The following is a 25,046-nucleotide window of genomic DNA, read 5'->3' as shown; positions in this document are numbered from 1 at the left end:
ATTTTAAATATTATGTAACATTTAATATATTAAAAATATTTAATTATTTTAATAAAATAAAAAATTTAAAAAAATAAATACGTCAGATATCACATGATATTTAAAATAAAAATTTATTCAATTAAAAATAGACACGTGTTTAGCTTTTTTATTATCTATTGAGAAATCTTAATAATATTTAATATGTATAAATTAATATATATGTATATATATATATATATATGTTTAAAGTAGATCAATTAGAATCCAAAAAAGAAATGAATTAAAGTAGTTTTACCCAAAAAAAGAAAAGCCTCTTATTCTTATGTTAAAATAGAAAAAGCTGAAAAGCTCAAACTTTTGGTGTAATTGAGAGTCGGATTAGCAAAGGTATAATATGCATCAAAAAGGGGAAGCAAATTTTGTACGCACAGACTTTTCTGTGTATTGATTCCACTTTCTAATGCCTGGGATCCCAATTCTCACAGCAAATTGGCTGGAAAGATGCCAAATTTCTGAGTCGGTGGCTCAGTTTTTTTACCCTCGTCCCCATCATGACAACACCCTTTGCAGCTCACCATTAGTAGATTTCGACACCTGCTTTATTTGATTTTGAATACGTTTAGATCATCTGTAACCTTAGCTGTCGCATAATAGACAAAAGAAAATACAAAGACAGAAACATCTCTCTTGCTTCTGTTGCTTCACAAACAGAAGGAACTTCACATGGCTTGTTTGCTGGCACGACAAGAGTCTTCTTGCATTACGATTAAATTCCACCCTCTTGAAGTTTTCTGTCATGGATTCATAATTGGACCTAATTAAAGAACATCCCCATGCTCGTATACCCTTTTCTCTCCCCCATAAAATATTCAGTCTTCTGACCTCACAGCACATGGTTTCTTCGGCCCACATGGCTTCTTCCCCTGCCCCATTTGCGGCTTTGAATTAGATAACTACACAATAAAATGATATACTATGGATGACCACAAGGATCCCCATGTGGGTCTCTTTAAATATTCCTTATTGTAGTTGATAAGTGTCTTCTTCTTCTTCGTCTTCTTCTCCTTCTCCTCCTTGTTTCTGCAGGTATGGAGACCACAATTGATATTCAAAAGTTGGAGTCCTCTCCTAGTGGTGGAGTTGACATAGAAGTAGATGTACATGTCGATGATCTATTCGACGAGTGCTGGTTCTACGGTAATCTGTTGGTCAACAGAAGAGCTAGGATGCCGAGGTGTTATTCTGATCCTTGTTCTTCGTCAAACTTCAACCAAGAAATTTCAAAGAATTCACACACTGCAAATTCTCAATCCACTAATGGCGGTTTGGTTCGTGCACCATCTTTGCCACCTTATATAGGTAGAAAAGATGAAGTTCAGCGAAGAGGAAAATTGGGCAGGCAATTATCTGATCGAATCTTGCCGCAGCAACCTACTAAACCGGAAGGAATTCAGAAAGAAAATGAAACCAGAAGAATCAAACCAGCTGCAGCCACTCATTCATCGTTGCAAAGAACACAAACCTTGCCGTCTTATATAGGCAGGGATCAAGATAAAGACAGTGATGCTCTGATGAGCACATTGATTCTTGAAGCATTGGCTAGCTCATCCAAAACCTCCCCTCACAGAGTAACTCCAAAGGTATAACCTTTACCGACACTATAATTCCCAGTTTCTTTATTAATATATATATATATATATATATTTATAAGACTTGCAATACGTTACCAATACAGAGTCCTAGCAGTTCAAGACATCGGCCACCGAGGAACCCAGATGTAGAAAGTATCAGCAACAAACATGATATGAAAGAAACAAGAAAGGAAAGCTTGAACCAGAAGAAACTGAGGAAAAGCTTGAGCTACCTTGAGGTAGAAGAATTACGAGGTTTCGAGGAGTTGGGATTCAGATTTGACAAGAGAAGAGAAGATGATCCAAATGAATTAGGTTACAAGATGGTGATGATGATGAGAAGTAGGCCTTATAATTGGTCTCAGTCATGGATGGAGAGGAGCTGTGCACCTCTCATTCCAACTTGGGTTGCCAAAAACTCTGCAGAAGACATGAAAGCTCACATCAAGTTCTGGGCAAGAACTGTCGCCACTAACGTGCGCCAAGAGTGTTAACGAAAAAACAAAGTTTAACCATATTGAGTTGACTGTAATTGGATTTAATAAAGAGCTTCACTACATTCATGATTCTGTACAGTTCACAATTTCATATTTTAATGAAATTCTTTCATTTTTACAGCCCGTTACAGTCGGGTTTCGTTCTCTCTGTTTTCCACAAATTATTTACTCCTAAACGGCACCGTTCGACTATCAAATAGAAGAAACAAAATGTTGAAAAATCCATAGAAGATATTTCGCCAAGTATCAGCGAACACCATTAAATCCAGAAATCTGAAAATCAAGAAGATACATATAATCGCACACGCATACCCTTCCAAGCTTCTAAAGAAGACGACGAACACAATGCTATAACTTTGTGTAAACTGAAAATTTGGTAACCCGAAAGGCAATACGAGAGAATGTCTGTGTTGCAGACCCACAATTATCTTCTGACCCCCAGCTTCCCTCCCTCCTTCTCTCATCATCAAAGTCACTCTTTCTCTCCTCTAATCTCAGTCCGCGCACCCGCTTCTCTCTTCACTCTGTCAGCTCTTCCTCGGACCAGGCCTGATACATGGCCCGCTCGAGTCCCCGAATCCAGTATACGCGTTGCTGCAGCAGAAGAAGAAGGCCCCATTGAGCTGCCACAGACTTCGTCGTCTACCTCCACCATTTTCGCTACAACCGACGACCCTTCTACTCTCCAGGTGGCCACCAGTGTTCTCCTCACTGGAGCCATTTCTATCTTCCTCTTTCGCTCGCTTCGCCGACGGGCTAAGCGCGCAAAAGAACTGGTAAAGCATCCGTTTTGTTCTTTAACCCTTTATTCTACTCTGTTTTTATTGTATATGTCTTTTTTTAAAGAAAAAAAACTCTGGTTCCTCGTGAAATTTGGTAGGGTTTTTTTATGTTTCTAAATTGATATTTCGTTGCAGAATTTACTTGCTTCATTCTCCTCCTTCATATATCTTATTTGTTTCACTATAGGCTACGTAATTATGTGGATTTTTTGCTGTTTCTGTTTTATGCAAAGCTAAGATCATATGTTTACTTCTGAGTTTGTTTTACTGGCCATCCAATACAATACCAGTTCGAAATTTTGATGAATCAGGCTTTATTTTTTTTCCGATTTCGTTGGTATTTTCTTTTGCGCGTCAATAGATTCTTCAGCGTGAATCTTTTAGATTTTTTCTGTTGGTTCCAAGCCATTTTGATTAGGCTAGTTGCTTTCAATTTGCATTCTGAGAACTGGGCTTAGCTTTTTTTTGAATCACTTTGTTATGTGCTAATATGATGTTTCTTTTAGTCCCTCTGTATGTGTTAATCATTTTGAGGAAATGTATTTTGTTGTTTGTAGAGATTTAGATCTTCAGAGGTAAAGAAGTCATTGAAGGATGAAGCATTGGATAACTTGAAAGCAATGGGGTCAGTTTCAATTCAACCTAAGTCCTCACCATCCCCAGTTCAAGCATTTTTAGGTGGAATAACTGCTGGTGTGATTGCCCTGATTCTTTACAAGTTCACCCTTACTATTGAGGCAGCTCTGAACCGCCAGACAATTTCAGATAATTTCTCGGTTCGTTCCTTCATAGCGTTTCGAAATGTTTTTTTTTTCTGAACTACATGTTCAAACCCATTGATTCTGCTAGTTTTCCTTTTTTTTTTCCACTGATAGTGTTGTTTAACTAATGAGGTTGCTTATTGCTTATGCTGGTCTGAACATCATTGCAAAAACTAATTTCCTACTTGGGTGAAAGCAATAGGCTTCAGATTGCCTTTTCAAAGGACTGCAACTTTTTGTCTGCATTTTTAATTTATCAGCTATGCAACATGGAAAGTAGAAACAAGTAGAAAAAGACAGCACCGATAAACAATATAATACTCGTTCTTTAAAATTTAATCAACAGAGAATAATATGAGAGAAGGATGGGAATCATATAAAAGTGCTTCAAAGTCATCAGTATCTCAATGCTCTATCTCTATTTGGCTAACCACTCAAAATCCAGGAGTTGTAATAATGGTCCTGAAAACATGATGGAGCCACTTGATTTTCATTGTAAGTATGACTATGTTTCCTCATTAAGAAGAAGCATAACACAGATCTTGTCTTATGTATCACGAAAGAACAGGGGCAAAAAGTTGAAGAAGGAACGATCATGAGGTTACACCTATACTACTTGAGAAGATAACGGGTTTACTCGTGTTTTCATAAAACAAAAAAACTATGGCAATATTTTCCTGTTAAGAGGGAGGACCTCTTTCTTTTTCTTAGGAAGAACAAGGGAAAAATAGGCTAGCACCATGGAGAATCAATATTCATTAGATAGCATCTCAGAGGAGCCATCATCCAAGCTCTTGATATTTATATTTTGAAAATCCGTCTAACGAAAATTAAGTTTATGGCTTTTTAGTATTCTATTGTTTTTAGCTCATTTCTTATGTCTTCGTAGTTGGAATTTCCATTCGCTCATGTAGTATTAAGTCCGTTCAAATGCTAACTACATACATTTTACCGATAAATCTACGGTTCACTCTCCCGAAGTTCCATCGGATCTTACTTTCTCCAAGAGCCTTGTCAATAGAAAATTATTCCATTAACAGCTTAAGTTTTTGGGTCAAGTTGGAGTAGCTCATGGATTCGACCATCAGTTAGGTTATGGTTCCCACCCTGTTTTTCTTTGAAGTCATTGTCTTTGTACTTCAATATTAACAACTTGAAAATATCTCTTTGAAGATTAAATTTTAAGAATACAGTTTATACATGCTACAAATTTTTGCTAGCATGTTTGCTGATGTGCTGATAAGTTAGTCTGTGACTGCAATGCTCTTTCATCGATATTATCATATGATGCAGCACATGGACTTCTCTTTTTATCAAATGAATATTTTCTTTGGATAGGAAAGTGATGGAGTTTTTGGGTAAGGGGTAGGATGGAAACTAATAGCGCAGTGAAACCATAGCTCTCACCTGATCTTGATTGGTTTCTTGCTTTCATACCTTCTATTTTCATATTCAGCATGGTTTCTTGCCTTTGAGAAACTACTGCTGCAGTGAAACCGCGGCTCGTACCTGATTTGATCTGTTTCTTGCCCCCATATATTCTACTTTCATATTCAGCATGGTTTCTTGCCTTTGGAGAAAATTAGTTTAAATTATTTGGATTGTTTGCATCAAATATTCATCACATGAGTCTGACTTTTACTGTGTTCCTGCATTTCAGGTTCGGCAAATAACAATAACCGTAAGGTAGCTTTCATGCTAGTGTCTTCCAGTAATGAATATGTAACAATTTATGTCTGAAAATCATGGTTGTCCCTTCTCCTCTATTTTTCAGGACTGTTGTGAATGGATTGTGCTACCTTGCAACATTTGTCTTTGGAATCAACTCTATTGGTTTATTCCTTTTATCTGGTCAGCTTGCGATCAACTCTTTCGTGGGAGAATCTACAAATGAAAAAAATGAAAGTAAAGGTGAAGAGCAGATAGCATCACTGAATTCAGTGACTGAGAATCCTTCAGATAACACTGAATTAAATAGCCGTGAAGAGAACCAAAATTCAGATGGTAAGCAATGATGGTAGAGAGAAACAAACTTAAAGCAAAAGGAACAGGTTGCTGTTCTTCAAATTTGTAAGACAGTTGTATCTCGAAATCTCTCACGCTCTTATATCATCTCATGTTGTTGATGTCCATCCTCAAATATTTCTATGCAATAAGAGTATATTGTTGCAGAAGATGACATGGGCGTAACATTCTGATATCTTCTAGGAGGTTCAGGCCCCTGAGTTTCTTCTCCATGTTGAGTTTAGCGTGCCACTTATTTTTCATCCAATCTAAATTATATTATTCATTGATATTTTTTAAGGAAAATCTATAGAAGATGGAGAGACATTTCATGACCATACACGTATTTGGGAGGATCATTATGATTATAGTATATATTTTTTTAATTCTGGAAAAGCTTTTATGGTAAATTTTCATAGACCAGAAAAGGCTCTGGAAAACTGATGATTATATCCAATGTAATTCACGAATTCAAAAATCATGGCAGGGAACTTGGTGAAATTAGAGATTTCTTTTTATCTTTTGTTACTTCCTCATTGTATTTGCTTGAGATGAAGATGATACGACTGCTTGAAAAGAGAGAAGAAAAGGGAGACAAATCTTGAGATCTCTCACATAATGATGCCTGAAGTAAAAAGAGCAAAAACACCATTTATTTCTGCTTCTTTATATTGCTGAGCAACATGACAGTCATAAAAGCTTCTCAATCAAGGAATACCAACAGATCAGCCTTGAAGGATTTGGTCTTACTTTTTTGCTTTGCTTGCCATTTTGGAGGATTTGTGGCTTGAATCAACTTGAAATCCTAATTTTGAAGCTGGCAACTCGGTGAGCCTACTGAAGTTGATGAAAAGGTAGAAACTGACTCTTAATATCCATGTTTAAGCTTTTACTTTCTTGTTCCTTGGTCTATGTTCAAATCCCGAGTGAATTGATCCTCAGCATATTCTTCTTAATGTTCATTGTAGACCTTGACCTCCTGAAATTTGCATGCAATCCCTTTAGCTGTCATGTTGATTCTCAGCGATCCTTGCTACTGTATTTATTTCCTTTTCAATCTTCTAATCAGAGCATGGTTCTCTGCAGGCTTGAATTTCTGTAGCAGGATTACAGTTGAGTCAAGAACGTCCAGAACAATGACCATGATCCCAGAAGCAGCAAATACCAGTTGTGGACCAAACATCCACAGCAGCAAAGTTTGTGGCAAAGTAGATGGCTTGCAGGCCAGCTGACTAAAAGGTACTTCCTCCTATTTCAGCCGTCTGCATGGCAGCTAAATGACTGGTATGTCTGTGTTTGGCCTTCTGAACCAGCACCTATATGACTGGTGTATCTTTGTTTGACATGCTGATGAGGAAACTGGCATGCACAAAATTCTTACATATTGAAGTCATTAGAAACATACTAGAATACTGGTATATTTGAAGGAGATGATGGATGAGCTTGTGTCTTGCTAGATCAGAGCCCCCCGATTTATGTCCCAAGTAGAGAGCTTGGGATGGAAAAATTGAACCCAAGAAAGTAATGCTGATATGGTGCCACTAATGGCTGTAAATGATAAACCTCCATCCTTTTGCGTAAACACTCCAGTTATAGAGTTTCCTTCTCGATCATTAGATAGAGTCTGGTCTGCAACATACTCTTGATCCAAGCCTTTTGCTATGATTCTCATAGCCAATGACACAGGGGTCTCAGAATACTTTAGGTTTCTGTGAACAAAATAGACATGATTACAAGAGAAAATCAACAGTCCACTAGGGACCAAGACCCATCCCCCAAAACCATTTGTTTGTCTCTTCCAATCAAGTACAGAGAAAATGTATAGGATTTTATTTGTCTCATATAAACTCGGACTTTTTGACCAAAAGGTGAACCCTTTAGTGAATTGTTGAAGTAATAACCCTCTGGTGGCTTGTCTCACGTGGGATCGGTTAATAATGGTGAGAGGCTGGAAGCAGCACGTGAAAAGCTGCCTTTTATTCACATCTTCATGCGGTGTATACTCTTATGTTTACTCCCTTTCTTTGTCAGTTTTGGTTGCAATCTTTTCTATTATTTCACAGAAGAAAGAAAGGGTAAATTTTATATTGTCTTTAACTTATGAGTTGTGTTACAATTGAGTCTTAATCTTTTTGTCTTTCGTGTTTTCTTGACATACTGTGATTTCAAACTTAATAGACTATTTTCAACTTTCCCATATATCATCTGAAGGGAAAGAAATAAAAGCTCTTTCAACTTTATTTGGGATTAATAGGGAAAAGACATATCAAAAATTTAAAACCACCATCTAAAGTGATTAATTTTGGAAGGCTATATATATATATATATATATACACAGTAAATCTTACACAAAGAACTTTGCTACACATGCTGCATTGATGTTTTGAATAGAGAATGAGATATGTGCCCTTTCAAATAAGGTCTACTAATTTATTTGTATAGAAATTTTCTTGCTTACACCATAGGCTCAGTATAGAACAAAAGAAATGATAAACAGAAGGAGACACTTTTCTGTCTCTTACTTTTGTTGCTTTTCATTTCTTTAATGACTTGTATGAGAATTTGTGCCCTCATTTTAGTGCCAATCTAAAACCCCATGACAGCCACTTTGCAATAGCAAAAGATTGTTTAGATTTTCCTACTCATAAAACAATTCGTCATAATAGAAAACAAGAAACCTAAATCTTAGAAACCCTTTTTTCTTGTTTCACAAAAGTTGGTATTCATGAATCATCAAAACACAATGATCCTTAAAAGCTAAAGAAAGCTTCATCACACGAGTTCATTATAATGCACACTGTGTGTATTTATGGAGGTATATGTAGGTGTATATCATGGCCCCATTGCATATAGATAAAACCCATTTAAGCAGATAACCAATTCTGAAAATTTCTTTCTGATTTTCTTTATTTAATTTTGTTGTCGTCTTTATTCAGCATGATAAAAAGGAGAAGACACCAGGTGCCCAAATAATGCATTAGACCTGGAAAGGCTGAAATCTCTTTAAAAGATGAGCACCAATTTGTTGCCCTTGAAACTTGAAACAATTGCAGACCATGATTGAGAGAATTGACTGTACCAGGCACCTATCTTTTATTATATTAATCCCATTCATTACAACTTATCATGCTCACTCAATGGTGGAAGGATTTCAAATATTTTACCGAGTCATCTTTCACTCTGTTTCTGATTCAAATTTTAATTATTTCAAGGAAAAAAAAAAAGAATTCGAAGGATTTTTGTGAGAGAATGGAATGAATTCTGCATGCATATGAAATTTTCTAGTGCACATGTTAAAGGGTAGGGATCAAAAGAGAAGAAAAAACGAGCGTCTTCGTTTTATTTTTCGGATACATTCTCAAATCCCACAGGGACGAAGATCGAAAGAGATTCTTTATAGTTTGCACCACAGAGTACGTGAATTGCATCTTTACTTATTTATCGTTCGAGTGATTATTTCTATTTTTTCTTCAAATATTTTCGATATTTTCTTGGAGTGTCTTTGCATTATCATTGTCAAATTCTCCAAATAAAATCTTTAGGAACTACAAATCAAGACCTTCAAAAGTAGGTAGTGCTAAGAAAATTCAGAATCTACAACTTAAAAGTTACAATTACAACCTACTTGATGACCACTTGATCACCACCTTTAACATAGAGCCCCTACTTATTGGAACTAATACAACATAGTTTCAAACCTTATCTCAACATATATCCCATGATGTTTCTTAGCAACCTATAATTGAAATGTGATAATGTCTTGACCTTGTTGACCACTTTGGACCACCATTCGTTATACATTATTTGGAGACATATCACATAACAAACTTGACTAAACATCTAATCCCATCCCACTTTTAATAATTCCAACTATCAATCAAATCACTATCCATCCATCCATCCATCAATCTGCCAACATCACACTCATCTAACGGCTGCTAATTCACCCCTAGTGGGCCCATTTTGATCCCTGTCAGACACATTACTAACATGCACTGCACTCTACCATTACCCTACTACCAAATTCACATAACAAACCATCAATAAAAATCCAAACTTTCTCTATGAAGCATCAATAAAAATCCCAACTTTCTCTATGAAGCATCAATAAAAATCCAAACTTTTTTTGTGAAGCGTCAGTAGAAATTCAGACTTCTTTTCCTTGATACTTCTTGTTATGTGCTCGCTATAAAAATATGCAATTCAAAGGAGGTACATGTAATGGAAAAGGACCAAAAAGATGAAAAGAATTGCTAGAAAAAGTAAATTTCAAAAATGAAAACTTTTTTACAGACACATATTAGGCTTTAAAAATGCAGTAAAATTACTCTGCATAAAGAAAGAAAAGCTACAATTACCCATGCAAACTTACCACACTTTGTTTTTTACCATATACCCTTTGCAAGCAGGCTCAAAACCCAACTCCAGCCGCGCCGATACCGAGTGTCGTCGGCCGATGGGGCTCAAGCTTCCTATTCTTCCAAAAACAATTCTCGGGCGCAAGCTTGGTTGAGGACCTCATCGGCTCAGACTTACAGCGAGTGAGAACGAACGGCTCGTAACTGTTGGCTCCGACCAGCTTCTGGTCAATCATTGTAGCCATGGAGGAGCCGCCGTTGGTCGCTATTAGAGATGGAGGTGCGGCAGGGAAGGAGCAGGAAGACCTCGGCGGCTGCAGTAGTAGCTTGTTAGCTGGCGGCTTGGTGGTAAACGGGGGCTGCATAAGATTTTTCGAAGCTATGCTGATTCTCTTCTTCGTCTCATCGCCGACGTTGGTCTTCTTGACGGGCGGCCTCTCCGGTAACCATCTGATGAAATCAGTACTACAAACCCATGTCTCCTTGGATACCTCCATTGACAGCTTTGGCTCGCACATCATCAGCAATAAGCAGTCTGGCAACAGTGGATCCTGAGTCGTTTCTCTCGCTGACTCTTCTTCTTTACTTCCCGGGAACTTTGACTCTGGACCCGGGTCTGGCTCCAGCGCCTCCGGGTCTTCAAGTACGGATCTTTCATGGGTCACTGTCTCTTCTTCCTCCTCTTTCTCACTTGTCCCTTTCTCTTCTGCTGCTACTACTGTTAATTCTTGAGTCTCCACTGAATCTTCTTCAGGTTCTTCCTCTGTACTAGTTTTGATTGCATCTTCAGCTTCAATATGTTTTTCTTGTTCCACTTCATTTTCGAGATCATTCTCGGTTTCATGGATCAAAGATGAGACAGCTTCATTTTCTGGATCGTCAAGGATTTCTGGTCGTGAAACATTCAACTCAGATTCCTCTACTGATTCTGTCTGCTTTGCTTCTACTGATTCTGTATACAGGCCTTCTGCCTCTGCCTCATGTCCATCTTCTCGATTCTTATAGGCGCTACTTTCCGATGCATTGAAGATATCAGGGCTTGTTCCTTGGTCATCACTTTCTCCTTCATCTTCAGTTTCTTCTGTCTGCAAAGCTGAACTTGTTTCCGCTTGCTGGTTTTCTTGTTTTTCAATAGATTCAGAAGTAGTCGCTCTTTCACATACCTCAGCCCGATCTTCATGCTCTGTTTCTCGCTCAACTCCCACTTGCAGCTCTCCTCTGAGTTCCGTATCCCTCTGTTTTTGCTCATTTTCTTCTTCCTCTTCTTCTTCCCCTTCTTCTTCTTCTTCTTCTTTTTCTTCTTCTCCTTGTTTTTCTTCTTCTTCTTCTTCTTTCTCTCCTTGTTCATCTTCATCTGGAGGCATGGGTGACTCCCAGAACCGGTTAGCGAGAGCTGCCATCTTCACTGGGTCAGATCTGCAACGCATCAGCAGCAACGCGTTCTTGGGCGGTATACAGATGCTGACTCTGGCTTCCTCTTCCTCGTTCTTGTCCTGGCATTGTGCGTTCTCGATTTCGAGTTCGTCGATTTCAATATTATCAAATATGTGTCTCCTTCTCCTCTCCGTGGGACTGTTCATGCTGTCTCTCCTTTCCTCCTCTTCTTCTCCGACCACCAACTCTATCTCCCTCGCTTTCCCTTCTCCTTCTTGCACCGCAACCAGCCACCGCGCAAATACTGCCCCGCAGGAACTGCTGTTTCCATTACCGTTCCCGGCTGACCCCAAAGCTTTCCCTTGTTTATCCCTCTGATTCGCCATGCAAGAAGACCTGCAGGGCAAGAAGCAGTTGAATTCAGCACCGAATGCCCTTAACGCTTCGCATATTGTGATGGGTAAATGGACCCATCTCTGATTCCTGTGCGGCAAACACTCCTGAGGCTGCTGCTGCTGCTGCTGCTGGTGATGGTGAAACTGACTGTCCAGATTGTACTCCTGATTTACACAGCTCTCTACATTGTTGCCTCTGCTATTCTGGTCTACTTTCCTAAAACTGACCTCCCCTCTTCTCTTAGATCTCGCTCTAATCTTCTTGCTCTGCTTCTTGGTCTTGACTCTGACTTGGCCTATACAAGTAACTTTAGGAGAAGATGGTTCAGGGTTTTCAAAAGCGCAGCCACGTTTCTTGCCGTTGGTGGGGAACATTGGGGAGGCTTGGCCACCTTTCATGCTGCCATTACTCCTGAGTCTCCTGCTGAGGGAGGAAGAGAGAGAGATTTGAGAGGGTTCCCTTGTACGGCCGGGGCTGAGAATAGACTTCGAAGATATTTTCATGGAGGAAGAGGAAGAAAGGCGCGAGGTGAAGCAAATGAAAAGCTCGCTCGATGCGTTACTGCCGCTATTGTTGCTGTTGATGCTACTGCTACGATGGGGTCTATCTGCGTCCATCATTGGAGATAGAATATTTTTTACAGTATGATTTTAGCCATAACTCGAAAATAATTACAACGCAAGAGATTTTCTTTTTTTTTTTCCCTTTTTCTCCGAAGGAGAGAGAACGACGGATAGTGTTTGTTTGGATGTATGGTTTTGTGCGTTTGAGTTTTCAGAGTTTACTGTAAACACCGTAATGGAGTCACGAAAAGAGAGAGAGAGAGTAGAAGGTGGAAGATGACGACATGCTCCTTGTCTTTAGCAAAACGTTAACTGGTAAAAAAAAAAAACTGGTGGATTCTTTTTGGGTGGTGGTGGGTCATGTGAAATGACGAAACTGCCCTTGAAGATCTCCAAAACCATTGACAGATGACTTCTGCTGGAGACCTGGGAATTAGAGGAAGAAGAAGAAGAAGCACAAGATGCTAAGATGATCTTGCGGTCATACAAATCGGTGGACCACGTGAAGTGAGAGTCAAAGAGTTTCACGTGTTCTCACATACACACAACACACGGTTGAAGAAGAAAGTAGAAAAGGTGACAGAAATCTTCACACGGACTTAGTCAACGGGGATTGGGTTGACCTCCCTCTTTCGTTACTCGCCTAAACATGCAATCTTTTTACGAGTGAAACGCACGTGCTTTGTTACTATAAGACTAAGAGACGTAGTTTTGTAAACTCTAACGTTGAATTTGGTTGATTTTTTTTTAGTAATTTAATAAAATAACAATTGCACTATATTCGAAAAAATTTATATATTAATGTACGGTAACGATAGTTGTTCTGTTTGGATTGATAGGATGATATAGTCGTATAAACTAATCGACGATTTAGAACAACTGGAGAGGGAAAATGAAGAAAACGTGATAGCAGATCCTGAAATTCGTTCAAGAAAAACCAAACATGTAGTGATTTTTACTGATAACTAATAGAATAACGATATTTGTACTAACATCAAAGATACTAATAATTATGAGGAAAGAGACGAAGTAGCTTTAATACGTTATTCACAACAATTAAATTTTCGTCGAGACATAATCAAACGATCCATGCGTCGGTCGTATGTTCAGTTAAACTACTAATTTATTTCTATCTTATCGTGTGTAATATTAATTAAAAAATATAAAAAAAATTTATTTAATTTATATAATTAAATTATTTAAATTGTAATTTTTAATAAAAGAAATTTAATACTTAATGTAAGAAAAATAAAATTTGGGATTTAAGGGTAAAACGGAAATTCACAAGTAATTGTGAAAAGTAAAATGAGAAGAAACATATTCTAACTGTTAAAAACTACAGAATCGGTGGTTAAAAACTAATTTACTACTAAAAATTATCCAATCAATCGTACCATTTATTCGAAAGTGATTTAAACGAGAGAAACTCAGTGAATTATCGTACCGTACATTAATGATTTATTATCTAAACTCCGCGATATAAATCGAGATATCGGAATCTAAAGCCATGTTCCCAAAAAGAAATGCACATTATGAAAACGTGGCCAGGTCATGGCATTACCCGTTTGGACGAGAGGGGCAAAAAAGTAAATTTGAAAAGTTTACGGGGTGTTTTTTGGGAATATGAAAATTATCCCACTCGTGCGTGTGGCCGTTTTTTTGTGGTACGTGAAAAAAAGGACGGAGGAGGGAGTGGCAGTTTCGAAATTAAGTGGAAAAGTATGGGGGTTTTGATAAGGGAAGATCACATGGGTAGAGGGCGAAGTGAAAAGAGCAAAGAGAAGAATCCAAAGGTGCACGTGACTGACCACAACCCGACCCAACTCTTTGCATTAAACCAACTAATCATGATCCTGCCACGTAGACACGTTTGTATTTTCGGACCCCACGCGCCTTCCTTTATCGTGCAATCACTCACCTCATCATTGCTTAATTTCTGTACTCTGTTTTTTTTTTTTTTTTTTTCTTTTGTCATTTTCCTTTTTAGCTTATTAATATTGGAATAATATTTAATATTTATTGTTGTATATTCATTATTCATTATTTTAATATTTTCTCCTTTGGAATTTTTTTTTCTCTAAAATATTTAAAAACATATACTTTGTATTATTATTATAAATTATTTAAATGTGTCGGTATAAATTTATAATGCTCGGAGGAAATTTAAAATTTTGGGAAATTATCATTGTTTTAGACTTTGAAAAATTAAGGAGAAAATGAAGTGGTGAAGATGATTGGGAAGTGTTTTTCTCTTAATTTTTTTAAAAAAATTAATTTATTTTTGGAAGGCAATACTTACTCTCGATCTTAATTAAAGTGAACAATTATAGAATCTATCGTGATAACATTAATTTTTTATGTTGTGTTGACCTTATTAGAGACGAAAATAGAGTGTGTCCTGGGAAGCTTTAACAAGAAAATGGGTAGTTGTTCAATGTTGCAATGCGAGCTTTAGGGGTTCTTAGATGGTCTTCAGCTAGCACGAACTGCTAGATACTGTTATATTATTCTTGATATTGATAATTCTTTAGTTGTAGAATTGTTTATTAAGAACTGTTGTTACTTAATGCTGATGCTGCTCTTGTCTGAATTATCAATAACTTGTTATTAAATGATTTACGTATTAAAATTCAATATATATTTCGCGAATGGAATAAATGCCCCAATTAATTGATAAATTTTAGTTTCTCGTTGTAACTTGATCTTTATCAGTATGTTCATATATCAGGTGATCTCCAACAACTTATCATAAACGATGTCATGGGAGTTTCTTAGCTCAAGATGGATAGTTTCTTAGTTCTTATCAGTATACTTTTTGACTCTTTTTGAAATAAAAAAATAATTTATTTTTATTTATATTACAAATTCTAAAAATATACATGATAATAATATAACAAAAATACATAAAAAAACATAAAAGGGTATAAAAAAGTAGACAATAAATCTTCTTCAAATTCATCATGTCACAAAGTTTCTCACAACTTCCACTTATATTATTGTATTAGGACATGAATTAGAAAATAAATTATAAAATTAATGAGGAAGTTATGGTAAGAAAAGAGATATAAAAATTTATAACTTATGAAATTTGAAGAATTCAATAACATTATCCATTGGATGTACGTTTTAAGATAGAAATATTATATAAAATTCGGTGAATATATCTATCGATCATTAAATTATAAGTAAGATTAATTATTAGAAGCAAAAGTATAATGTTAATTCATTATTATAAAAATAATCTTAATTTAATCAAAAATATAATATGAGAATAAATCTCTCCCTCATTCGTACTTAGAATATAAATAAAATAAACAGACAGTAATCATGGTACGACTGTGCACGCGCATGGAAAGGCGTGTGACCATGAAACCGATGCAGTTCAAAGAACCGAAGGCCTCGTTGGCAGAGAGAGACTCTGTGTGATGTACAACGTTCGCGTCGCACGCAATCACATAGAGAATCGCACACGATCAGCGCGTGATTTAACTATAAAAAAAAAAAAAAAAAAAAAACTAATCTGCTGTGTAAAGAACCACCGTAGACCATGTGGAATCTAAGAAATCTAACCAACGAATTATCTCCACGTCATGCGGTCAGACAGATTTGTCAATTACTGACTGAAAACCTATTTGGGTATTGTGGTAGGGTCGTGCAAAGAACTATAATTTAAATGGGGAGAGGGAGTTAGAACCGCCAAAAGGCTTAAATGAGTGAGTCAAAGGTTTTGCTTTGAATTGGGAATGGGGTTTTGACCGAACATTTACACCACAACCAGACAAAACCAGCTATTAAAAGCAGGGTCTCGCTTTAATAAATAAGGGGGAGATGATCCTAAGGAAGCCAGCTGTGGGAGGTTGGATGATAGGAATTGGATCCATGTTTACCAGAGGAATCTGGTTTAAGAACAGGTGGTCCATGGTTGGACTGGGAGGATTAAGCCCGGCTGACTTCACTGACTGTGCTGATTTACTCAAAGGATGGGATGGGGCTTAACTTATATTGGATCTAACCAAGCTGTTCCCATAAGAAAAAAGCAACCTTTCTACTTTTTTTATATACTCTATCCTGGATTTTTCAACAAAAAACAAAACACCACCCTGGTTTTTTTTGTTGGCTGTATCATATTTTGACAAACAACTAAACTCTTTTGACAGTACAAAAGAACAGATTCTCAGAGTTTTGCAACTTCTGAAGTCCTAACTGAATTCCAAAGTTACCCTCGTTTAATTTCTAGTTTTAATTCTCATGTTGGTCTTCATATACATATTGAAATACAAAATGTTATATTTGAAATACCACCACCACCAACACTTTCAACTTATTGATGATTAGAATTTAATCTACACCTTAGATGTAGGAACTGAATTTCTACCATCAAAACGTTCAAGATGCGGATGAGAGTAATTCAAGTATAGCAAATCATATCTTAATTGTGAGTACTAAGACCAACCTAAGAATTAGATACTGAACCAAACTCAGTCCTATATAGAAAGAGGAAGAGGACTCACAATACAGTAACCCCTCTCCAGAGGAAAGGTCAAAACTAAAAAAGAACATTTACATAAAGAGTTCATCTACGGTGCCCGATAGCACGTGATACTGTACCCTTATATTTATCCACTGCTGAATTCTGTTTCGTACAATTAAGTAGTGGCATCCAACAGTGATATAAGGGCACCGTACCATGAGAGAACCGTAGATAATACCTTTACATAAACACAAAAGCTAAATTAGCATAAATGATTTGTGAATGAGGACATTAGAACCAGCTTGTCGAATTATACTTCAGTTGAGTTCCAATACTACTTTACCAGGAATGTGCTTCCTGTCCTTGGCCTCGTGAGCCTCCTTCACTTGTGTGATTGGAAACGTTTTCTCCACGGGTATTTTTAGCTTTCCAGCTTCCACTAGCCTTCGGATCTCATCTAAACCTTCTGAGTCAGCCCTCATATACGTCCACCAATATTCTGGCCCATCAAAATACAAAATAGGAATTGGGTAATCAGATGCAGAATGTCCCATATCTTTTACTTATGTGAAAAACTAATTTAGATACAAATAAAGAGAAAAATGTAATATTTTGAATATTTTAAAAACAGGTGAAGAAAAAACAGCTAAGGGAAGTCCCAACTACCACAACCAACAGTGAAGAGAGAAGCCGGGCGAGGGATATCTAAGATGTACCCATAAATTTTTATCACATGCGCTCATGTCACATAATAGATTAAGTCATTTCTTATTAGCTTAAGATTTTAAATAAAAAGGTTTAACTTTATTATTTAACAAAGTATCAGGATTATAAATTCAGTGTTCAAATTTTGGCCGCCACCCAATTCCTATTATTAATTTGAGCACAAGGCAATTTTTACTTATGCTTGATCTACAAGTTCAGCCCAGTAAACTTTAGCATAAAGGGTGCCTTAATATGCAAATAATAGATTAAGTAATTTTCTATCAGCTCAAGCTTTTGGCAAAATAGTTCGACTCTATCATTTAAGAATCTGACAATATCTGGCACGAGGGCTGTGAAGTTAACTTGGTGACTCCTCCAGCGATAAAGATATCTCATGTTCATCTGCCATTTTAATTCTTAGGATGCGATATAGCTATTCCGGACTAAGTCAGATATCACCTATTGAACATGACATAAAGATTGAAAAACAAATCCTGGAGAACCCTTATGTAGTCCTGGTTAAAGCAAGGAAATCTTAAACAGTAACTGTTACCGACACTTTGTGTCTATATGCACATGGATATAGTGAAACTCAGCTACAGGAAGGCATCAAGGGAAAAGCTCCTCCAGAAAGGGTGAGAATTATTATTATTTTTTTAAACCTCGGCTTTTCTAGTTATTAAGGTAATAAGATTGCTTCTTGTAACTAAATACTGAAAGAAAGTATCCTACTACAGCCAAAATATTCTTATGCACATTTTAGATCAGATTTCTGTATGCATTGATTTATATGGGAAAATATACTATACTAAAGATGGTAAGTAATTTGTAATCCAATTCTCATGCCAACGAACTATTAAAAGGTAAAAATTATCCGCAGTTTGAACTCTGAATCAAAACAGGAAGAAGGAAAAGTGAGGAAAAAACTTTCCAGCTGATGCATATTTCCAAAAAGTAGCCTGCTCAAAGAATAATGTAGTAGAAGAATTTTAGTACCTATTCCATGAGAATAACGATATTGAAGCTGTTTCTTCAACAAAATACCCGTAGCTACAGGAATCCCAATTGCTAATCCATAACTGTCAGCCAATGATGCTGCCTCACCCTTTAAGAAAAGGGAACAAAATGTTAGATGTTTATGCAGAACATTTAACACATAAACAGTCAAAGAATTCTTCATCAAAGAAAACAAAGATGTCTCATTTCTTACCTGAAGTGTCATATAATTTCCTCCTCTGTTCAAAAAATTGATCCCTATTCTTTCTGTCTCTGGTACACCAATAGTATCCAAGACAGCATCAAATTTCCCCTTTATTGACAATTCAATATCCTGTAACCCAATCAGATCACCTATCAGAGAATTCATTTCGAGAATAGCTAACTAGCAGTTATTCATCTAACGAGGCACTAAAACTGAATGGTCACATAATCCAGAGGGAAACAGATGACCTCCGCAGTGTAGTCAACAGCTTGCTCAGCACCAGCTGCCAGAATCCGATCTACACTTTGACTTCCACAGGTAGTTGTAACGCGGCACCCCGCAGCCACTGCAAGCTGAATTGCAGCAAAACCTACTGCTCCTCCCCCACCCACAACTAATAGCCTCTGCCTGTATTAGAAAATTTTGAAAATGTAGTTGCGAGGAAACACAAAGTAATAGTTTGCATATAAAAATCCAGCATCAGTCCACCTAGAATTATATGCCAACCTCTTCTCAGCACTAGTTTTTGAAGTTGGCTCCTAGAAAGTTGCTTTAAGGCTATTCCTTTTATGAGTAGCCAAATTTGATTTACTACTATATCTCAAAGCAGAGGCTAAAAGTTAAATAACAAGAAAAAAATCTTGGAATACGAATATTGATGAGCAAATGGAGCTAACAAGGAGGAAGGGTAAAGCCATCGCTAATCATCAGGGGAAAAAGGTAAACATCGAACAGTAGTAGCTAGTGAGCAAATTATTTGACCTCTTCCGTCAATAAGTCCCAAATCCATGGCCAATACTGACCATATTGCCTTATAATAAAGATGAAGGACGTTCAGCACGGAGGAAAGACATCTTAAGCAAGCTTGTATTGCAGGGGAAAAAGGAGACAAGGTAAAAGAGAGCAGTTTGCCAATGCTAACACCCAGAAAATAAATGAATAAATAAAAGAAAAAAGGAGATTTCTTGGAACAAAGTTGATTGTCACAGCAATGGGAACATACCCTCCAGTTATCCTAGCAGTACTTTTTAGAGCACGCCAGGCAGTCAGTGCTGCAAAAGGAATGGCACTCGCTTCCTATACAAGCATGTTTAACAGTGAAAATGTAGCAAATAGATGTTACATCAACCAGAAACAAGTTACACAAAAGCAGTAGTGATTATTTTAAAAGTGCATTAAATGGAGAAAAACAAACTTTGTAAGTATTTTACAGGTTGCTTCCACTAACAAATTACTACTATAAGGGGCAGTGAGAAAGAAAGTTCTCCTTCAAAAGATTTTTCTGAGGGACACGTGAAGTTAGAATAAAATTTAGAGACTGGGATATTATGATTTAGAAACGCAATAAATGTATAACTATGTCCTGCAATCCAATCAGACATACACTCTTACGAGCTCCTGCACCAAACTATAAGGAAACCCCCCAAAAAAGGAAAAGAATGGTATTTTATATCTAGATCAAAAGAAAATAATCAAACACTTAAGGGCCCCAATGGAGCCATATAAACCACCAAGAGAAATCAAGATATTTTCTCTAGCTATAATAAAAAAATTCCAAAAATTACCACATGAGTAACTGACAATGGTTTTGGAGTAAGTTCATCTTCTGAAAGAACTGCATAGTCAGTATAAGTACCCCTCACAGCAGTTGGATGCAGCGCACCAAAAACTTCTTGACCAACAGTTAGCGACCGCACTGAACTGCCAACAGCTGCAACTTCACCACTAACATCACGACCTAATATGATGGGCAGAAGTGGTTCAAATATGGAACGGCCATAACCAGATCGCATCTGAAAAAATTAAATTCAGAACATGATAAAAGAAGTCGACTATAGTTCATTCAATGAACATGAATACGTTGATGCCTGAGGACGATCCAAAAAAAAAGTGGCATTAACCTTTTTAGCAGTTACTAGAAGTTCATAAAAGCCGAAGAAAAGCATCATCACGGTAATTCAAGAAGTTTATAACTGAAGGAGGAACCTAAACTAAGCATTAAACAATCTTATGCTGAATCTACTACACTAACTTGATATCGAGATTAATAACAGAATTTCAGATAGATTCTGGACATTCCATTCCGGCCAAATTCTAATTCTATCTTCTCTACCCGATTCCATTTCAATTTCCCGTGCTTTTTCAGCAACCAGACATGCATGAATAATAAGTACCTAAATAATCGAAACAAAGATCAATCCCTTGCCCTGCCATTTTCGCACCAATTCAATCCATTTCGCGCTTTTCTCTCAGCCAACAAAGGCCAAAGTAAACGAAAACAATAATGGAAAAAGAAAGAAATAAGGAAGATAAAAGCAACTAGAAAGAACTTCAACGAGAACCAGAGATGGATCAACTTACTCTGGTATCGAGAGGATTGATAGAGACAGCTCGAGCACGGACGAGGACCTCATTGGGCTTGAGATCAGGGACCGATACATTGGGCCGAAGCTCCAGCACGCCGGGCCCACCGAACCGCGGGAGCACCACCGCCCTGCAATTGGTGACGACGCAACGAATCGAACCTAGCCTCAACTGCTGGCAAAGCGAATAAACGCCATTCCAGTAATTGCTACGACTATTATAAGACGCTAATTTGAAGACTCGCATTTCTTTCAACGATTTCTGATTTTTTTAAAAAAAAAAATTTACTGATCTCAGTTCTTATGTTTTCACCTTTGTTTCTTTTTCTTGGAGCTTTGTGTGATTTTGAATCCACCTGGTTTTCTCAGGGAGTGAGGGTTTTCAGTTTTTGATTGCAGCGTTGGGCGAGCGAGAGAAGAAGACGACGTGTCCCTGTTCGCATCCGCAGTTCGGCTGTAATATTTACTTTTAATTTCTTTTAAACATTATTATAATAATTTATTTATAAAATTTACTTTAAAAATGTGTATTAAATGTATATGTTAATTATACCATATCCTATTTTTATAACTAATTAATTAATTAAACTATAGGTTATATTTTTATTTTTATTTTAAAATCATTTAATTAAGCTTAAATTAAGTACTAATATGTTAAATAGTAATACATTAAATTGAATTATTTTTTTAAAATTTTTTTTTTCAATATCTTTTATAGTTATGAATCAATATTTTTTTTTTATCATTTATTACATATTAAAATTTATTTTTCGTATAATATTTTTAATTTAATAAATTATTATTAATAGGTGTAACATATAATATACTCATGCACTATATTCAAAATATACAATTCTTAATTTTACGTGAAAAATTCTTTAATCTGAAAGTAAAGAGAAAAATCACGAAATCGTAGTTTAATTTTCAACTAATAAATTTTTAATCTTCATAATTATTCAACTATTCTTTTATATTAAATACGAGATTATTGTTGTATTCAACCTACGTCCATGAAGTTTCACCATGGCCATAATTGTGTTCGAGAAATTAAATTATCTAATTAATTTTAAATAAGAAAAAAAAATAAAACAATAGAAATAACAATAATAATACAAAAAACATCGAAATTTTTACGTAGAAACTATTCAGTTCAAAGTTTTTACATCGAAATTTTTACATATGGGACCGTAGTCTGATTTTTAACTGACAATAGTTATTTATCACAGTTCCCAAATAATTCTTCTACGAGGTTATCATTCCATTCATCTTACTCATGTAATTTTTCTCTATCAACTATAAGGTTGTTATTTCATTCAACCTCCTCTTACAGTTCTTCTTTATCAACTATGAGATTATCTTTCCGTTCAATCTCCTCCCACAATTCATCTATATCAGCTACAGGGTTGTCATTCTGTTCAACCTTCTCCTACAGTTCTTCTCTATCAACTGTGACATTGTCTTTTTGTTCAATCTCCTTCCACAATTCATCTATATCGACTGCGAAGTTTTCATTCCGTTCAACCTCCTTCTGCAATGGTGCAGCAACGATCATCTCCTCAACTATTTCTCCATCATTATACTCGGTTGCCAACGGTGCAGCAATGGCCAAAGGATTGATGTCCCCCATCGCCAAGGGTGAAACAACGATCATCTCTTCAACTATTTTTCTATCATTATATTCCGCCGTCAAGAGTGCAGTAGTGGCCAATGGATTGATATTTCCCACCACCAAGGATGCAGCAACGATCATCTCTTCAACTATTTCTTTATCATTAAACTCTGCCGCCAATGGTGTAGCAGTGGTCAATGGATTGATGTTCTCCGCTGCTATAGGTGCAGTAATGGTCATCTCCTCAGCTATTTCTCCGTCATTATACTCTGACACCAAGGGTGCAGCATTGGCCAATGGATTGATATCCCCCGCTGCCAAAGGTGTTGCATTCAATTTTCTCTTTTGAGTGTTGTTGTTATCTCGTTGATGATATACCGATTTAATTTTTGTTGGTTGTTGTAGTTTATCCATATTTTTGTTTCTAATTTTGCAGAGTACGTAATCGTCTGACTGTGTAAATTAAAAAGATTATATATATTAAAAAAAATTCATAATAATTTCAAAAGAAACTATTAAATAACATTTTTGATATAAATATAAAACAAAAAATATAAAAATTTAATATTATAATAATCAAGTTAATATTGGTATATTAGCACATAAGTGTATGTATAAAAGAAAATTTAAATTTCCTCCCAACATTATTCACAAATAAAATTTGGACCCTCCATATAGATTCAAGAAACTGTAATAAGAGACTTGCAAAAGTATGCATGAAAACTGATGATGATGGAATCTGAACCTTCAGATGATGGATTATAAAAGTGATTCATATAATATAATATATATATATATATATATATAAAAGAATCATTAGTTCTAATTTTACTCCTATATACACATATATATATATATACTTTTCACGAATACAAGAAACAGATGGCATACAAGGAAAGAGCAAGAAAATAAAAGCTTAAAGTTTATGTGTGCAAGAGCTGATGATGGTGGACAAGTACTGTATGGTTCTAATGAGGACTTGGAACAAGAACTCAGCATCTTCCCACAAAAGTCTTGAATATTCATGAATCTCAGTGGCAAATGGCAAGAAGTTGATTGCAATGCGAGAAATATAATATAAAAGAAACATACGTATATGTATATAAATATATATACAAACAAAGAAGAAAAAACTACTATAACTATATCCATACAATGCAAGAAGCTGATCAAAGAACTTCAAGAAAGTAAGAGTATCACATGTATATAACATAAAAAAAAAAATTACGCCTGCGATTCGGCGCATGGGAAAACTCGGACTGAAGAAATTATAGAAACGATACATATATATATGTAAAAGATCAGAGAAAGAATTATATATATATATATATATATTCTCCATGCAAGAAGCTGATTGCAGAAAGTAAAGAAAGAAAGCAAGAGAGAATACTCACATCCCGTAGGGAATACTCATGCATTATCCAGCGACCGTTCTCGGTGTTCTTCTTCTTATCCTCAAACCTAAGCATCTTCTTGAACCCTACAACGTTTTCCTCCCAGTCGACAACCTCCAGGGATCTCTCCATTTTCCATGTACCGCAACCGACCCTTCTCTCCATTCTTGTTTTGCTTTTCTTCTTCAGACTTGTAAACACATAAAACGTGGTCGGTTCATTCTTGTCGAACACCAGCCATGGCTCTTTCTCATACGGATCGACCTCAGTCACTCCGCCCCCTTCATATTCTCCTCTCAGCTTCATTTCAAGAATCTGAAACAGTTCTTCATCGTTCGGTGTAAAATGGAAACCAATCCTTGCGACGTCCATCACCATTCTCAACTCGTAAACTCTCACAAATCTGCTTCGAATCCTTTTGTTTTCGTCTTTCTTGCGTTTCTTTCTTTCTCTCTCTCTCTCTCTCTCTCTCGCTCTGCGTATTTCTCTCTCGCGTACTCCTTTCTTGCACCCCATTCTCTATATATATATAACACATACACACAAATATTTCTATATTTTTTCAATTAATATATATTCATATATTATATACAATATTAGATTAATTATGTATAGCTCTCGATAAACTTTTCAAAATATAATCAGTTAATTTATATATGATAAGTTTACGTATTAAATATTTTTAATATTAATCATATATTTTATATAAAATTTAATGACATGTAATACTTATTATTAATATATATATATATATATATATTGATCGAAAATTGAAAAAGAAACTAAATTAAACAAAAAATTTGATTTTTTACTTTCAATGAAAAATTTAAATTTTGTTTAATTTAGTTTCTATTTCGATTAAATTAGTGCTTTCAATTTGTATTTTAAAATTGTATATTTTATATAAAATTATATAAATTAATTAACATTAATAATAATATAATGATGATGAAGT

At 36.0% G+C, this 25,046-nt stretch overlaps 5 protein-coding genes across 5 annotated transcripts; 2 read left to right on the top strand and 3 right to left on the bottom strand.

The window, feature by feature from the left end:
- Window positions 1-521: 521 nt before the first annotated feature.
- On the top strand, window positions 522-2,238 carry LOC110812275 (serine/arginine repetitive matrix protein). The gene is made up of 2 exons (XM_022039005.2): window positions 522-1,622; window positions 1,718-2,238. Exons 1-2 carry the CDS (start codon window positions 1,071-1,073, stop codon window positions 2,105-2,107), a joined length of 942 nt encoding a protein of 313 aa, XP_021894697.2. The 5' UTR covers window positions 522-1,070; the 3' UTR covers window positions 2,108-2,238.
- A 135-nt stretch (window positions 2,239-2,373) lies between these two features.
- Window positions 2,374-6,174, top strand: LOC110812276 (uncharacterized). Its single transcript, XM_022039006.2, has 4 exons — window positions 2,374-2,886; window positions 3,450-3,668; window positions 5,314-5,339; window positions 5,428-6,174. The coding sequence occupies exons 1-4, from the start codon at window positions 2,512-2,514 to the stop codon at window positions 5,666-5,668; spliced, it is 861 nt and encodes a 286-aa protein (XP_021894698.2). The 5' UTR covers window positions 2,374-2,511; the 3' UTR covers window positions 5,669-6,174.
- A 3,724-nt stretch (window positions 6,175-9,898) lies between these two features.
- Window positions 9,899-12,622, bottom strand: HCF243 (Serine/Threonine-kinase pakA-like protein). Its single transcript, XM_022038989.2, has one exon. The coding sequence runs from the start codon at window positions 12,403-12,405 to the stop codon at window positions 10,069-10,071; it is 2,337 nt and encodes a 778-aa protein (XP_021894681.2). The 5' UTR covers window positions 12,406-12,622; the 3' UTR covers window positions 9,899-10,068.
- A 4,124-nt stretch (window positions 12,623-16,746) lies between these two features.
- On the bottom strand, window positions 16,747-21,549 carry LOC110812300 (GroES-like zinc-binding alcohol dehydrogenase family protein). The gene is made up of 7 exons (XM_022039039.2): window positions 21,087-21,549; window positions 20,291-20,518; window positions 19,729-19,802; window positions 18,974-19,133; window positions 18,735-18,854; window positions 18,521-18,629; window positions 16,747-17,318 (listed from the first exon to the last, which is right to left on the bottom strand). Exons 1-7 carry the CDS (start codon window positions 21,333-21,335, stop codon window positions 17,137-17,139), a joined length of 1,122 nt encoding a protein of 373 aa, XP_021894731.1. The 5' UTR covers window positions 21,336-21,549; the 3' UTR covers window positions 16,747-17,136.
- A 710-nt stretch (window positions 21,550-22,259) lies between these two features.
- LOC148266555 (NAC domain-containing protein 14-like) lies at window positions 22,260-24,571 on the bottom strand. The gene is made up of 2 exons (XM_088217035.1): window positions 24,092-24,571; window positions 22,260-23,150 (listed from the first exon to the last, which is right to left on the bottom strand). Exons 1-2 carry the CDS (start codon window positions 24,467-24,469, stop codon window positions 22,515-22,517), a joined length of 1,014 nt encoding a protein of 337 aa, XP_088073161.1. The 5' UTR covers window positions 24,470-24,571; the 3' UTR covers window positions 22,260-22,514.
- Between the last annotated feature and the right edge of the window lie 475 nt (window positions 24,572-25,046).

Source organism: Carica papaya, chromosome 4 (assembly GCF_054855325.1).
Source record: "Carica papaya isolate Zhongbai chromosome 4, ASM5485532v1, whole genome shotgun sequence".
Classification (NCBI taxonomy): domain Eukaryota; kingdom Viridiplantae; phylum Streptophyta; class Magnoliopsida; order Brassicales; family Caricaceae; genus Carica; species Carica papaya.
The sequence above is the reverse complement of the archived record's forward strand: the minus strand, read 5'-3'. Positions and strand labels throughout refer to the sequence as shown.

Bases quoted from the DNA above. Each gene is read 5' to 3' on its own strand.
- LOC110812275 (XM_022039005.2), top strand. From the start codon at position 1,071: ATGGAGACCACAATTGATATTCAAAAGTTGGAGTCCTCTCCTAGTGGT. The intron at 1,623-1,717 runs GTATAACCTTTA...TTACCAATACAG, and splicing joins CTCACAGAGTAACTCCAAAG to AGTCCTAGCAGTTCAAGACA.
- LOC110812276 (XM_022039006.2), top strand. From the start codon at position 2,512: ATGTCTGTGTTGCAGACCCACAATTATCTTCTGACCCCCAGCTTCCCT. The intron at 2,887-3,449 runs GTAAAGCATCCG...TGTTGTTTGTAG, and splicing joins CTAAGCGCGCAAAAGAACTG to AGATTTAGATCTTCAGAGGT. The intron at 5,340-5,427 runs GTAGCTTTCATG...TCTATTTTTCAG, and splicing joins CAAATAACAATAACCGTAAG to GACTGTTGTGAATGGATTGT.
- HCF243 (XM_022038989.2), bottom strand. From the start codon at position 12,405: ATGATGGACGCAGATAGACCCCATCGTAGCAGTAGCATCAACAGCAAC.
- LOC110812300 (XM_022039039.2), bottom strand. From the start codon at position 21,335: ATGCGAGTCTTCAAATTAGCGTCTTATAATAGTCGTAGCAATTACTGG. The intron at 18,630-18,734 runs GTAAGAAATGAG...CTTTTCTTAAAG, and splicing joins GAAATTATATGACACTTCAG to GGTGAGGCAGCATCATTGGC. The intron at 17,319-18,520 runs GTACTAAAATTC...TTGATGGGCCAG, and splicing joins TCGTTATTCTCATGGAATAG to AATATTGGTGGACGTATATG.
- LOC148266555 (XM_088217035.1), bottom strand. From the start codon at position 24,469: ATGGTGATGGACGTCGCAAGGATTGGTTTCCATTTTACACCGAACGAT. The intron at 23,151-24,091 runs GTGAGTATTCTC...TAATTTACACAG, and splicing joins ATGAGTATTCCCTACGGGAT to TCAGACGATTACGTACTCTG.